The sequence below is a fragment of the Cinclus cinclus genome, chromosome 3 (assembly GCF_963662255.1).
Source record: "Cinclus cinclus chromosome 3, bCinCin1.1, whole genome shotgun sequence".
NCBI classification, from domain to species: domain Eukaryota; kingdom Metazoa; phylum Chordata; class Aves; order Passeriformes; family Cinclidae; genus Cinclus; species Cinclus cinclus.
In genome coordinates, this window is record NC_085048.1 from 85,011,559 (window position 1) to 85,027,559 (window position 16,001).

At 39.4% G+C, this 16,001-nt stretch overlaps 1 protein-coding gene across 2 annotated transcripts in view; it reads left to right on the forward strand.

The window, feature by feature from the left end:
• Window positions 1–1,282: 1,282 nt before the first annotated feature.
• PPP1CB (protein phosphatase 1 catalytic subunit beta) overlaps window positions 1,283–16,001 on the forward strand; it is a 29,285-nt gene continuing 14,566 nt past the window's right edge. Inside the window, exons 1-2 of one of the 2 annotated variants that reach the window (XM_062490350.1) lie at window positions 1,283–1,417; window positions 13,937–14,068. In XM_062490350.1, the coding sequence (XP_062346334.1) occupies window positions 1,366–1,417; window positions 13,937–14,068 (184 nt within the window). In that variant the 5' untranslated portion in view covers window positions 1,283–1,365. Of the gene's footprint in view, window positions 1,418–2,665; window positions 3,472–13,936; window positions 14,069–16,001 lie in introns of those variants that run through there. The other variant, XM_062490349.1, reaches the window with a different exon arrangement.

Genomic DNA, 16,001 nt, shown 5'->3' on the forward strand with positions numbered 1-16,001 from the left:
GGGACAATTCCTAAAAGCTCAGGAGGGATTGCAGATCTATTAGTTTTGGCAGCAATAAAGTAGTTGGGATAAGGATGAACTTTTTAAAAGGGGAATAATTATTTTTCCTAGTATAATGAAAAATGAAAGAAAAACATTTTTAAAGACTTTTTAAAATTAGATTTCCAATATTAGCACGATTTGAAAAACAAGCTGTATATGCTATCATGAGCAGATGAGTTGAAATTTTATTTCTGTATATCCTGCCCACCTGCGTAGGCATTTCAAATAAGTGTTCTTTCACCTGACTGTCTGGACACTTAGCATCATCTGATACCTAATCACGGCCCCACCTCGTCCTATTGCTTTTGTTTTGCTCATACTAATTTTCTTCTAATCAAGAGATAAAAAAATGGGTTTCAACATTACATAAGGTGGCAGGCAGGATTTCACTGGCTTATAGGGACCGATGGAAAAATTCAAGTTCAAGCCCACAGAGATAAGTTTCTACATCAGCATCTATATTTAGGCATATAAAGGAGAGGTCTGTTTTTTTCAGAACATCTGCACTTTGTTACTTTGTCAACATACATGTGTTTATTGGCTCTCCCAGTTCACAGTGGGTTTTCACCACCTACATTTTAAAGCACTTTTCTGTCCATCCAAGGCAAGCATCTGCTGACAGAAGTACGTAAACATGTCTTTAGAGAGCTCATCTCAAAAAAAAAAATAATCCAGAAATCACCAAAAAAGTACTCCTAGCAGGTCCCGCCTCAGTGAAACACGAACCACAGTTTTCTCTGACAAGTGCGTTAGAAGAGCGCTGCAAAGCGCCCAACTCATCATTCCAGTTATGACAGATTTTTTTTAAAGGTTTTTTTTTAAATAAACTGCGAGATCACACAGGTGCGGTGCCAGCAGGCGGAGGGGTGACCTTCGGGTGACACGGCGGCTCCCGGCGTTCATTTTCCAGCCTTTTGTCCGCGCCCTGTCCGAGGCCGCCGGCACGCGGCGGGCAGCGGGGCACGGCCGGGCCTGCTCCGCGCCTGCGCCACCGAGCCCGCCGCGCCTGCGCACTGCCGGGGCGCCGAGAGGCCGCGGCGGGCGAAGCGGCGCATGCGCCGCGGCGGCTCCTGAGGTGGGGAGGAGGTGCGGGGAGGAGCGGTGGCCGCGTTCTCCCATTTAGCTGCGAGGGAGCGGGAGAAGCCGGGCGGCCGCCGGGGACCGCCGGAGGGGGGTGGGGAGGGGGGGAGGGAGGGAAGGGAAGCCAAGCCAAGCCAAGCCAAGCCAAGCCAAGCCGCTGTCGGCTGCGGCCGCCGCTCCCTGCTCCTCCTCCTCTGTGGAGCGCTCTCCACCCCGCCCGGGACCGAGTCTGGTGGCCACAAAATGGCGGACGGGGAGCTGAACGTGGACAGCCTCATCACCCGGCTGCTGGAAGGTGAGCGGGGCGCCGCCGGGAGCCAGGGGCCACCGCCGCCGCTCCCCGCGGGAAGAGCCGGGGCTGCCGGCGAGGTGCGGGGCAAGCGGGGTCAGCGCCTTCCCTGCGCCGCCGGCCCGGGGTGGCGGCCGGGAGGGAGCGGGCTCGGCTCGGCGCGTCCCGCCGGTGCCCCGAATCCCGGCCCTGCGGCCCCGCGGAGGGAGGAGGAGGAGGAGGGGCTGGTGTGCTCGGGGGGTGCCCGCCCTGTCTGGGTGCCCTCCTATTTAATAGGAATTAAAAAAAAAAAAAGGCCTCGTTTTCTGTCTTCCCTTCTTCACCCCCCCTGGAGCTGTCTGGCTGAGGGACGCCTCGCTAGCTGAGCTCTTGAGCAGCCTTTTCCCCCTCGCCCCTCCTGTCGGGTTGTAGTCGCAGTCCTCCGTGTGTGAAATTACGTCTGCGAGCTGCATTAGGTGTGGGGCTGTGTGTACGTGAGTGTCGGCGGGAGCAGAGGGATTTAGTGCGCTGACATTCCTCAGCCTGCCTACGGGGCAGTCTCCCGAAGTGGCTCTCAAGGGTGGCTGATAAAGGCTGTGAAGGGTTTTCTGTGTATTAAATAGGTTTTCTGCCCTTTAAAGTAACGAAGAAGCTCACTTATTGCCTTCTTTTGGAGAAGCTGAGGAATTATTGCTTGCATTTTCTTTTTATTTAAGTTATGTTGTGAATGTTTAGTCTTCTTGGGCCTCTTCCATTAATCTTTCATTCCACATTCAACAAATACCTGGTATGCTGGAGATGAGAGTACTTGCATGGGTATGCAATGTTCATTTATTTGGTTGCTGTACTCCTTAGATAGTTGGATCACATTGCAGAAGGCTTATAGAAAGGAATTTATGGAGCACGTATACTTTGGGAAGTGAAACGAGTTTTGTAAGGCTGAGTTTTGTTCAGCCGAGTTACTACAAAGTAGAGGGGGTTTAGGATTTTTAAGGACTTCTTAGTAGCTTTTCGATGTGAGAATTACGATCAGTAAAATCAGTATTTAAAATACATAAAGTCTTTGGACAGTCGTGCTTATGTTTATGATTTAAAGTATGCAGTGTAGTATAGTATGAAGAAACAAGTATCAGTTGAAGTTTCTCTTAGATCGCTAATGCAGATAAAACTCCCTTTTTCAGCATGTTGAAACACAGATTAATAGGTAGGTTTTTAAAACAAACTAAATAATAACCTAGTAAGTGTTGACAATTTACAGCAGATTTTTTTGGGGGAGGGACACTAAAATGCATTTATATTTATGGTCCTGGGGGTTTTGAGACACTTTAAATAATATATTTGAAAGATACTTGTTCCACAATAGTGGAGTAATTTATGCATAGGTTGCTTTAAGAGGAGGGGATTCTGCAGTGTTTTGGCATGCAACTTGTTGGATTTTTCTGTTCCCTCTTAAATATTAGCTTTTTTTTATTTTTTTTGTCTTCTGAAGACTTATAATGTGTGTTCCATACAGTGTATATAAACCATAAATACTTGTGCTACAACTCTGTAGCTTTTTGGATTATGGTTCTTACCTTGTGTTTCAGCAGCCTAACTTGTGCTTTTTTTTCTTCCATAGTACTTTAATCTTTAGGGTGATATGTATGTAGAACTTCTGAACCAAGCCTTACTTGTAATTTTTCTTTTCGGAGTCTGTTTTTAACTCTGAGAATATAAAAATTTTTAAGGGGAATGGGGTGCTTTCTTTCTGCTTATTATCTGCTTACATTAGAGGAGTGCCTTGTGCAATGTCTTGTATCTGAAATGTAATAGGTAATTCTTACAGGTTTTGTTCAAAAAAACTGGCAGCAATTAAAGGAGTGTGTTGTGTGTTGATTATTTTTGCTTTCTTTTTAGCATCTTTTATTTGTTGCACTGCTAGCATATAACATTCTGAGCTGTGGTTCAAACAGCAGTGTTCCACAATGAAGGGGTTTTTTGTTGGTGTTGATTTTGATTTTTTTTTTTTCCCCCCCTGTTGTACAATTGGCAGCTCACATTCTGGAGCTCATGCTGTTGCTTAGCTGACCTGTTCTGTTAAAGTGAGTATGAATCCCTCCCCACGCTGGTTGCACAGAAAAAATTGTTGACTCTTATCTCCAGTTAAATTGTTCAAAGCAAGTTGTTTGGCTCCATTACTCACACTTCAACTTTGACTTAAAAGGATAAGGAAACATGGCTTTTGTGGTGCAAGCACAGTGAAATAATAAAAAGACATTTTCATTAAATGTTGTCATGCAGTATATATTTAGTATATATTTAGTCCTTTTGGTTGTTTTAAGTGAATTGTATGGCTTTAAGTTTGAATAACAGTCTACAGTTGTCTCTCAGAGCAAATACATATCAAAAGCCACAGCAATAGGAAACTTCACTGCTGTCACTGGGTTGCTGGGTGGTGACACCTGTTTCTAGGCTGTGATATTAGCTGTCAGGAGTTCTTGCTCCTACTTTAATTAGGTTACTCTAACTGTTTTTATCTCTGTTGCTTCTAGGTTATATGGCACATTAACTTGCCTTTTGACTGGGATTACCTACTTAGATTGTCTTACTTTCTTTGTGTTTAATTGTGATTTTGGCTTCTTTTTGAGATATTAGCATGAAATGGCCTGCAGGTGGGCTGCTTGGGAGAGTTCAAGAAGGTTTTCCCAGTCCTCAAGGAGCGTGCCCACATGCTTACCTTGAATTGATACTTTGGGGATTATTTGAGTGCTGAAAGCCAGATTGGTTACCTCTTGAGTTAAATTTAGAGAGAGTTTTCATGGCTTACCTGGACCAGGGTGTAGTGGATGTTAATAGTCTTCTAGGACATGAGCTTTTAATTTCCACATTCTTTAGCTTTTAGTTCCCATGTTTTTTTGTATATACCAAGTTCTTATCTTCTGTTCATTGGCTAAGTGGTGAATTTAGGAATGGTAGGATCTCATTTTGAATTGACTTTCTCTTGCAATGTGTCTAGTACTTGGCCACTAGTTAGTGATACCTTTTAAATAACTACTGTTTGGAAATGGTAGGAACGTAAAAACTTAAGTGTATACATAAAGTTTGAACACAGCAATGCTTTTTTATTTTATCTCCATCTACCAGCTACCATCTGCCAGATTTAAATTGTCATTCTTGTTGCTTTACTAGAAGAATGTAGGAGATGCTGGTGCTCTGACATGTGTGCCTCGCTGTCTTGGAGACACTTTGAGTTTTATTGTCTGTCATGAGTGAATCTGCAAAGATTTGCAGGTAATTTAAATACAGAATTCCATGGCTTTGCTAGAAGATTCTTAAGAGTGATACACGACCATGAAAGTGAATAACCAAATTCATTGAAAGAATGTTTCCTTCTTGTGCTGGTGTGCAGAACCACAGGTCCAGCTTAGCTGTGTTATGGTACACAAAGATGGTGGTCTTATTTTTGCTTCAGTGTGTATACTTATTTCATGGTTGCTTATTTTTTTTTTCCTTCCTACCATCCCAGCAATGCCATCTGGTGGATAGATTTTTTTCCCAGTCTTTTCTAGCTGTGGACAGCACAGGAATATGCACATGTGAGACTGCCATGAGCACATCACATGTGGAGTACAGAATCACAACATGGTTTGGAAGGAGCTTGTAAAGGTCACCTGGTACAACCCCTCTCCAGTGAGAGAGACAGATTCAACTAAGATCAGGTTGCTCAGAGCCCTGTCCAGTGTGATCCTGAATATTTCCAGGAATGGAGCATCCAGCACCTCTCTGGGCAACCTGTTCAGTGTTTCATGACTCTCACTGTAAAAGAATTTCATTTAATCCATATATTTAGTCTTAACCTACTCTTTTTTTTTTTTTTAAGTATAAGTCCATTCCCCTTGTCTGATGGCATCAAGCCCTATTAAAAAGTCTGTCCCTATTTTTCTTATAAGCCCTCTGTAAGTATTGGAAGGCTGTGATTCGAGTGTCTCCTTGAATCCTGCTCTGCAGTGTGAAGAGTGAAGGTTTTTTCCCAGTGTAGGTTTTTTTTTTTTTTCTCTTGGGCTCTGCAGCTGAAATTGCTACTTGTGGTTTGCCTCTTCTAGGAATACCATGTATCGCTATCTGGGAAATACAGTGGAATTTGCAACAATGCTGAGCTAAATGAGTGCACCAGGTCTACATTTACGCCAGATTCTAAGCTGATTTGAATTTAGTGGTGTGTGGAAAAGGTTGCCTCTGTATCAAAGCAAAGATACTGGAAGAGGTGTAACCTTGACTTGTAAAGAGTGCTGTGGATGGTGTTAAGTAAGATTTCCATATTTCTGTCAGGGTGTTGGGCTTCCTGTTTCTGTGCTGTCTCTTAAAATTTCTGGGTTTAAGGCAGCCCCAGCTGGAATGAATCTGTGCTCTTTTAAGTTTATAGGTGTCTTTGTTAGTAAACACTAGGGTGCTTACCATATGAAAGAGAGGATGTACTTAGGGAAACCCAGAGACAGTAACCTTAGGTACAAGATGGCTTTCTATAAAGGGGTTTCATTTATATTGCTGTACAAACAGGTTTTCCTTGTCTGGGCAAGACACCTTGCTTGCTGAAATTTACCTGTCCTAATTAAAATGACCAATTAGAATTAATCTGACTGAACTTACTGTGGATCTTTTCTAAACCAATTAATTTTTGGTGGGGCTGAGGGCTACTAGTTCTGGTAGTACCAATGCACCAAGGAAGTTGGGAAATACTTATCCAAGAAGAGACTTGGTGGACTACAAGTAGATGTAGGGAATGGTTATTGCTTCAATGTTCAGCTAACAGGGTGATTTTTTGATTGTCTTAATGAAGCTGATTGCATGGTGTTCTTACTGTGTCATGTGATGTCTTCTAAGAAAGCTGCAAGCTTCATTTTCTTGTGATTTTGGAGGTCTTACATGTTGTGATAAACATAGAAACTTGAAATATTGAATTTGAATATCACTTGACTTTTAAAATAGAAGTTGGATTTTAAGCTCTTGTGAAATAATTGAGATTTTTTTTTTTTTCCTTATTAGTTTAAAATGGTGTTGAGCATCCTGGTCAAACGTGCCATGGTCAATAACATTTCTTATTTTGTTACTGTCTTAACTAATCAATATATCCAGCCAGCCTGATAGTGTGGTATTATGATATGGTAGAAGTGCTTGCAGTTCCAGACTCTGTAACTGATGCTGAAAAAGAGAGGCAGTTGCAGAGAAATAAAATAGGCCTTAATGATCTGTTGCAGAACAATATAAACAAACCATGGAGATGAATCCTGAATAAACAAGAGTTATTACTTTGGCTTGGTGTGACATCACTGGATAATTTGCTACTAGAAAAATAAACAAGAATAACTTTAAAAGCAGTTGCTTGCAAAGGATATTTTTTTAAATAGTCTTTAAAAAGAGGAAGAAACTAGGCAGTTTTGGTATGTTTCTAGGAGGGTAGATATTGTATTAACCAGGGAGGAGGGATAGAAGAATGAAGTTGGTTTCTGGGTTTGTACAGCAGTGCAGATGTCATCCACTTCATCTTTAGCTTTATAAGTGCATGATGAATGCAATGGTTGGCTTGAGAAATGGCACTGAGGGCCAAGAGCCCTGCATCAGGCAGTGCACTGGGGTTCTTCATTCTGCCTGGCTGTTCCCCTGCTTGAAGGCTCCGTGATTCAGTGAGTGTTTCCTTTAGATACTTCCCAGCACACGTTTCACTTGAGTCATTGCTGTCTTGCTCACTCACAGCTAAATCATAGTATAAAAGGAGAGAAACACTGTTCTTATTTAAGGCCACTGCAACTATAAAGTGTTAAAATTTCTTTTCATTGCTCATTAGTTACCAACAAAGGTAGGTGTGTAACTTGTTTTTTTTAAAGGGAGAAACCACACTGCTAAACCATAGACTGTGGTGAAGGCAGCATCGTATATTTGACTGTTACTCACTAAGATCAGATGAGTACTCCATGAAGAGGGGTGTATAGGGGAATCCACTCTTAACTACAGACTCAGGTGCCTCTCAAGGTAATGGGTCTCTGGTTTAGAATTTGAACATTGAAGTGAACCTTCTGTTGTGTGATTTGTCTTAGTACATTGACTAGGACTTGTTTGTTTCACAGTATCTTCTTTTCTGGGTTTTGGGGGTTATTTTGTGTTTGTTTTTTGTTCTTTTTTATACCAAGTTTGATACAAAGCTTTTTTATATACATCCTATGTAACTATTGGTTAACTACCGGAGGTTTTTGTATCATAACTTCAGTAACTTCTTTCCTTGGTACTTCTCAGAAGTTACTTCACAACTTTGTAATTTACCTTCACCTTCCTTGAATTTGAGTCATTTTATTAGCACTGCTTTAGGGGAAAAGAAAGTCATCCTTTGAGAAAGAAGCTGAAATTCTTTGTTTAATGAAATTTTTATGCTAGGTTAGCTTTCTAAGTAGACTAGGATAGGAATGACTATCACTGTATAATAAAGCATTGTGAGAGACTTCTACCTTTGGTTTTGCTGGTTCCTTAAGTTTCAGGTTCAAGTATACTTAAGCAAACAGTAAATATAGAGCATGTGATCTTGTCCTTCAGCATTGAATTTGGCAATTCTTGGAACCATGTATGATACAGAATGACTGAGACATCAGTTTATGGAACTCCTGTGTAAGGAAGCAGGTGGTCCATGAAAGGCTGAAGGAATGGGTAAAGGTTGCATGGTTTCATGGGCTTTACTGGAGCATCCCTGAAGCAATTTTCCATAGTTGTTTCTAATAAAGCCTCTTCTCCATGAGTATTAATTTTGCCAGATAGTGTGTTTTTAAAGAATGTAAATTCAAGTTTGGGTAGAACAACACTAATTCATTGTTAGGGGTTTTTTTTCCAATTAAAGGCTTGTGCAGTCTCTTACTCTGCAGTGAATTTGTGCTTGATTTTAAATAAGCCTGCTAAAATGAGTTCACAAGCAATCACTGTTCTTGAGCAAAATACTTAAGGTCATCTAGTGAAGGCAGTTTTAGATAGACTTTAAGGTTACTTGCTTATAAAAGCACAGTTTTTCAGAAAAAAAAAAAAAAAAAAAACAACTCCCTGGAAGACAGATTATTCTATTTTTAGTGAGAAATTTGGGTGATGTACCCTAGGAAAGTTACAGGGATTTGCCAGGTACGCTGCAGAAGAGCTGTGTGTACAGCAGTATGTTCTTGCTGAATTGAGCAAAGCTCTAATGGGTTCATTTGTATTGTTTTTGTCCATCAGTGTAACTCGTGAATGAGAGCTGCTCTAAGTGTAGTTCTGTCACAGCAGTTCTGAAAATTTAAAACCTATGTTGCTGGCTTAACTGTTTTGCTGCAAGGTAGGGAGGGAGTGGCTGCTTCTTGATGGCAGCTGAACAAGTTAAATAACAGAAGATATTCTAAGGGAGTGGAAGTTTTGCTTTTAAAATTAATAGTTGCTTTTAAAATCCAGTATTGGATTTGTGACTTAATCTCATGGAAGTATTTAATTTGGGTTTAAAAAATACTGCGAGCAGATAACTTCAGAACATATTACCAAAATCAGTGTGAGGACTCTTGTTTTTTTTCCCCAAAGTCATAGGTAATGCCACTTTAGCTTTCAAATCTGTTCTGCTCCTGCTATTGACAGGCTGTTCAACATTTGCCAAATACTCCGAAGTACAAAAATCCCAGTTGAATGTCGGAGTTGTTAATCGCCAATGATTAAACGTCCCACAGAATGTGGGGGGAGTGTAAGCTCAAAGGAATTGCTTGTTTACAATTTGTAAAATTGCATGCTTGCAATCTTATGTTGTAGTTTGGGGGTATTTTTTATTACTGCTCTGGCAAAATTGATTTCTAAAGCCATAATTTCAGACACAAGCTTCCTGGTGCTGCTGTGGAAAAAAGCAGAGTCAGCTCCTTACTCTTTCACTAGCCCTGTCTCAAGTGCACAGAGAATGTATTCTTCAGCTTGGGAGCTATTTAGATTACATTTTTGATTTGTTCTATCTTTGTTCTAGGAAGAAAATGTCAGTTCACTCATGGAGTTTACTGTGTGGCCACATAAATGCATGTCTGCAAAAAAACCCAGAGTGAATGGAAAAGAGTGTTTATTAGCAGCAATGCTGACCCAGGTTTTTTTTTTTTTGATACTAGGGAGAGATCTCTGGGTTTTCATGTTATGGTAAAACTGTGAGTCTTAAGTCCAGTAAATGAGAGGGACACTGATCTTGGAAACCAACACCAGGTAAATGCTTAGGATAGCTGTGCATACCACAGCTGACTTAGTAATTGTAGAAGCTATTAGTGATGTCACAAAATGGTCAGCTTAGTTACTTAGAAAGAGGTACACCAGAAGCAGTGTGACAGAAGAGGTTAAATACATTTTTCCATTGTTTCCTTTCTTCATGAAAGGCTATGGAAAAAAGTGATGCAAGTGGAACTTGGAACAGCCAATTCTTGACCCACTTTCCTTTTCCAGTATTGCATTACATAATTTACTACTCTCTGGCGTAGTTGGGAGGGATTAAAAAAAAACCTATTATTTTTTGCTGAAGTTTTTCTTACCTGCCACTGTGCAGCTCATGTCTTGGATTGCTAATTATCATAGCTGAACTTCTTAAGGTTGCTCACAATGATTGTGTAGATGCAGATATTATTCTAATATCAATTAGAGTAGCTTTTCTTGAGTCTTGATTTATTGTGCTAAAATAAATCTCAGTGTTCAGTGCATATATATATTTGCTTTTTTCTTTTTATCCTGTACTGTGTCATTTTGCTTGAAGCTTGCTGGAGGAAAGGCTTGTTCTGTCAAGGCACTATTCACATGAGTTCGTGGATTACAACAGGAAGTGCTGTCCCTACTGTCCCTATCGAAAGGCTAATTTATGTAAATCAAAGCTTGTTTACAGCATCTGCATTTTAGATTAAAGAGAATTAATTTTCCTTTAATGTTGAAATGGTATTTCTGCCCTGGGTAACTGACGGCTGTTAAAAATGATGGTTTTCCCAATGCTATTAAAGGCTGTTTGTGAGCTACAGATTTTGCAATGTGTGAAGCTATGACTTGAGTGGTTAGCTATAGTAATTTGTAAAAGAGTCTGAATATCATCTCTTACGCTCTCAATCTGGTTTTTAGAACCTCCCCTTCAATCTGTTCTTGGGGATTTGGCTTTTGAAAAACTAAATGCAGTGTTGTTTACAATCCATACAAAGCCCAGCTGAGTCAAGGGAACTTGAACAAAATTCTAGTTGTAATGTCAGCTGCTGAAATAAGTGCTTAGTTGTACTTGTACCACAGCTGTGGCACATCTGTTCCTGATGACTACTTGGCAAACCTTTCAGTGTCTTTGTGAATCCAGAGAAGTGCCAAGCCTTTCAGGGTCACAGGAGCCTCTCATTTCTCAATATGTAGTACCCTTGTTGTGATCAGGGAACTGTGGGAGAAAACTGCTTTTATCTTAACTAGTGTTAGTAATTATTCTTCATGAAACCCCAGGTTTTGTATTACTCCAAATGCAGCTGAGCCTAAGTGTTCACTCTGGAGCTGCAGACTGTTTGGGTGGAGGGTGCCTTTGCAAAGGTGCTGTGGTTGAGATCTGCACCCTTCCCAAAGCATGGAAGTGACTGATCATCAGGTGTGTGCTGTCTCCTCTGCTGAGAGTGATAGACCTGTCAGAATTGTAGGAGTGTCTCTTAATCTGGAAGATCTGAAGTGAGGTATTTACTTTTCTGTTGGGGACTTGCAGCATTTAGGGCTCTACCGTTAAAAGTAAAGAACTGCTGTCAAGGCACTGACTGGCAGTTAATTATGAAGTCAGGAGCTTCATGTTCTCTGTATCTTCCTTTTCATGAAAAAATCCAGCACCACTCAAAGCATCAATCCTATAAAGCAAATGTTCCAAGTTTAAACCTCTGTGTGAGTTTCAGAGGGAGCTAAAGGCTGGTGTTGTAAGAAACTGATTTGATCCAAGTTATTTTAGTATTATGGGTGCCCTATTTGAGCTGTTATCTTAGTTTTGATCTCAGTGCTTGGTCTGATGCTGCTTGTGGTAATATTAATGTTGTATATAGTGGGTTTTCCTGGGTTTGAGTTCCAAAACTAGAGTGAATATAAGTGTGCTGTTCCAGTTCTTGGTTTTGGTCTGTATGAAATGGAATAATTCTGGTATTGCAAAGCATCATGAAAGGTAAATACAGAAGAGAATGTCACTGCTTATGGTTAAAAGAAAGCACTGTCTGTAGTGGGAAGATGTGACTGGAAAGTACTGGTTGTGCTGTATGGTGCTTTGGTGTGACTTTGTTGCAAGCTATGGGTGTGAAATACAGCAATTGTTTAAAATTATAGCCATTGTAATATGAAGACTCTGCTTGTGTATAATGGCAGTTTGTTGTGCCTATCAGAGAGTTCCAGGTCTCTGAAGGTGATCATTATTAGCTATTGGAACACAAGCATTTGACATGAAGGTTATTGGAACATTGTGGTACCTTGCAGATTGGATAGTTGAGTGCTGTGCAAAGCTGTGAAGCTGGAGTTTTTCTTTTGGTTGTTTTTTGTTTTTTGTTTTTTTTTTTTCTGACAGCGGGACTGAAGATATGTCTGTATATATATGTATCACTTATTTGTTTGAGATGTGATGAAATGGATGCCTGTAGGCATGTAGTGTTTGCAAGTCACATTGATTATTTCTGATGTCTGTCTTTGTATTCTTCTAACATGTAAGTGAACATCCTAATGTGTGAAGAAGAATAACATAAAGTGTTGCCAAAATGCTGTTTGCTTTCTCAAGTATAGTTGAAATCTTAATTGGCGAGAGGAATGTGACTTACCATAAATAAATATCACCTGATACTTATTACCAGGTGATAAATATCAGCTGGTAGTGATTCAGAGTGTCAGTGAAAGAAGTCCTTTATGACACAGCCTTCTTCTTGTGAGGTTCTAATGAGCTAAGTATTTCCAATATATCCTCAACTTCAGCTAGACTATTCCTCCTGCTCTTTTGGCACTCAGACTAGCTGTCCTAGGATCTAATTTCATGTCTTTTCCCTGCCTCTGGAAACTGCTCTTCGGTTCTGCCTTTTCACACATTCTTGTGACTGCTTCCTAATGTCTGTTTAACAAGTGTCTGGTGTTTATTAAAAATAAATATTTGTAGCACAGTGTTGGCATGGCCAGATGTGCAGTTACACTGGGACAAGATAACTAGAGCAGAGCATTTTGAGTTTAACACTTTGGACTGTAGTACTAGGTGACTTGGGACAAACTGTTTTCCCTTATGTCCTTTCTTCTCCATTGCACAATGCAGATAATGCTAGATATAATAATACTGATCTCCTCTACATAGTAGGTTTTCTGGGAACTAAGCAGAAATAAAAGGAAAAGTGAGGTTATGTTAATTTTTTTTTTTCAAAATTTAAAACTTTACTTTTTGTTTTGGAGAAGAAAAGCAGGTGACCTAGGAATTTGCTATGTGTGAAGAGCTAGTTTTTGCTCATCTGTTCACAAGTTTATTACACTAGCTGAAGTTGCAGCTAAAATTCATATAAAATAATTTATGAAGTACTATGTATGAATTTGAAAGCATTTGGATGTGAGCTGCAGAAGTTTCCTATTACCTTCCCTTGTACTACCTTGAACTGCTGTGGTTTAATGCTGAATGTTGCTTTCACCTAAAACAGATGGCAGGACAAGGTGTTTGCCTGTTGTAGACACTTGATATTCTGGCTTATTAGTTTGAACTCTGAAGTTTGGTTTATGCTGAGATGCAAGACCGAACTGGATCTGCCAAAGTGACAACACATTTGTTCTATTCTACTGCCTCATTAAAGACACACTAAAGCATCTGACAGAGAAATCATACAGATACTTGTAGAAAGAAGCAGCTGCAAATAAACTTGCCAGAGGATATTGGTTGGAGTGCAATGACATGTGAATGGTTTTGATTTTATGCTAAATAGAGGTCTGAGTACCTGACTTACAGGTTTTGTGAATTCAGTTTCATTTTAATTAGGGTGTTCTTGGTTGTAAAGGTTTCAATAATTTAAGGGCCATTATATATTAAAGTTTTATCAAACTTTTGTAGTTTTCAGTGTGATCTATTCCTAATATGGTGGTTTCTGTTTAAACAAAATCATGTCTGTGATTTTTTTTTCTTTGTATTTAACTAGTGCTGTTGAACTTAACAGTCCTAAAAAAGTTTACCTTGTTCTAATGTGGAAATGTTTTCAGATTTTCTGTTCTTGAAATTTTTCTTGTCTTTTATGAATATTCTGGCTTAAATTCTTAAATTAAGCACTTCTTAGAATTGCTATTTATGGACAAAAGCACAGCTTTAAATTGTTCTCTTCTGAGACCTGATTGAACAGGAATGCATACAGATCTTTAAGCACAGATTACCACAGTATTAGAGATTAATTTTACAATTCATTGGACAGCATAATTCCAAGGTATTTGGTACATATGTAGAATGTGATGCTAGCTTTTTGTCCAATATAAGTTTTAAATACAGATCATCTGCATTTAGCTATTGCTGTATATCTGTGTAGTAGTTATGTTCAACTGTTAAATATGTCGTTTCAGTACGAGGATGTCGTCCTGGGAAGATTGTCCAGATGACCGAAGCAGAAGTTCGGGGCTTATGCATAAAATCACGGGAAATATTTCTTAGCCAGCCTATTCTTCTGGAGCTAGAGGCACCTCTGAAAATTTGTGGTATGTACGCTTGATATGTACGTGTTTTAGTCTAGTTTTATGCTAGGGGGATTGGAAGATTACTGAGTCAGGCAAATGAGATTGCGTTAGGATTAAAGGGAGGTCTTCAAAATCTTGAATGTAGTTTCCAGTTTCGATTGTATTAAGTGAAGGAAAGGCAGCTAGCACTCTGTACATTGCTGATGCTCTTCACGCTATTTTGGAGCAAGTTTCTTTAGCAATAGGGGTTGCTTGTGCCCTCAGCTAGTGCAAATTTTGCAACCTGTACGTTGCTCACACAGAGCTGGTGCTCTTGTGATCACTATTTCAGAAAGCAGTTAGCTACTTTTAAAGATGTACATTTGCAGTTGCTCACTTCAAAGCATAAACAAAGCGAAGACCTTGTGGAATTAAACACTTGAAAAGTTGAACGCATTGTTAGTCTTTCAGTTGAGAAAGTAAAACTGAATACAGACATAAATTAGGCATAGTTACCATGTAAAAAATTCCTTGAGCTTTACAGCATGTTTCAACAAACACCAGTATTACTGTGGAACACAAATAAAGCGTGCGGTTTTACCTCACCTTTATAAGATGCTAGATGTCTTCCAAATTACACTGTAACTACATGCTGGTAAAAAAAAAAATGTTTAAAAAGTATTGTAAACACTGGATTGTAATCATCTTTCAACATGCTTTTTAACAATAGGCAGTGGCTTTGAAAGCATAGAATTCATTGAATTAGATTTGTGTCATAATATCAAAGGGGAAACAATCTTTGTATTTGTTACTACTTGCGTCCTCAAATTTAGGATATGCTTCTTCCTGACAGATGAAGTATCTCCAGTGTTTCTTACATTAAGAGGATATTACCAATTAAAAAAAAAAAAACCCAAAATAAAATGGCCAAACCCACAAGCAAACCACTAATGTCAGTGTCATTTTTAAATGACTAATTGCTTGGTAGGGTAGGGAGGAAAAACCAGTCCAGCTTGCATGATGACATAAAGTTGAAGTGTAACTTTATCACGCTGTATGTTCTTTACACTTTTCACTGTAGTATAGTCTTACTGTATTTCTAGATGAAGAAAACATGGAAATTCAGGTAGATTGTGCATAAGTCAAGGTCTGCAAAGAATAACTGGCCTATTTAAAAGTTAGCTCTTCCTCATCTGCTTAGATCAAGGCAGTTGAAAGGACTGTTAGGTGTGCAGTAGTAGGTGTAGCTAATGCACAGTTAAATAAGGCATTTGTTGTCTTAAATCAGATTCCGAATACACTGAAAGTTCCAGGAAGTGTCAGGTGCATCTAAATTTAATATTAGAACAATTGTCAAAGCTGCATTGAGATAAAAGTGGAAGAAAGATGACTGCTTTCACCAAAAGCAAAATATGTAGCTGGTACTGCTTTGAACTACTACTTTTGCATGTTCAGGCAATGCCTGAGGAACCATTATAGGATTGTCTTGTCTTACAATCAAGTCAGTTCAAAATAAGCTGTACATCTCAAATGGCTGTGTTTTAATGTGAGATGAAAGATGCTCTTATGTAAATGTCCATTTTAAAATAGATGTGGTTTTTAATGTAAGTCTTTATATCTGGTAGACTTTGACTTGTGCTCACATGAAACTGTATTTTAAAATGCTAGGTGTTCCGAATGGATTGGTAAATGCCTTGGTCCCTTAATAAAATTGTTTCTGAAAAATGTTTTTACCCATTAAGTGCATTTGTCCCTCTGGTGCACCTGTGTAACTAAAAGTAGTTATAGACAGCACAGTAATACTTTCTGTAGTGTGTTTACATGGTAGTTAATTCTGTTAGTGCTGAAGTCTGGGGATTTGACATGGTTCTGGAATGCTAGACTCAGCATAGGAATGATTTGTTGAGAAGTCTTCTTCTTTCTTCAGGTTGTGACCGGGAGACTTCTAAATATCAAGTAGAATACAAATCATTCT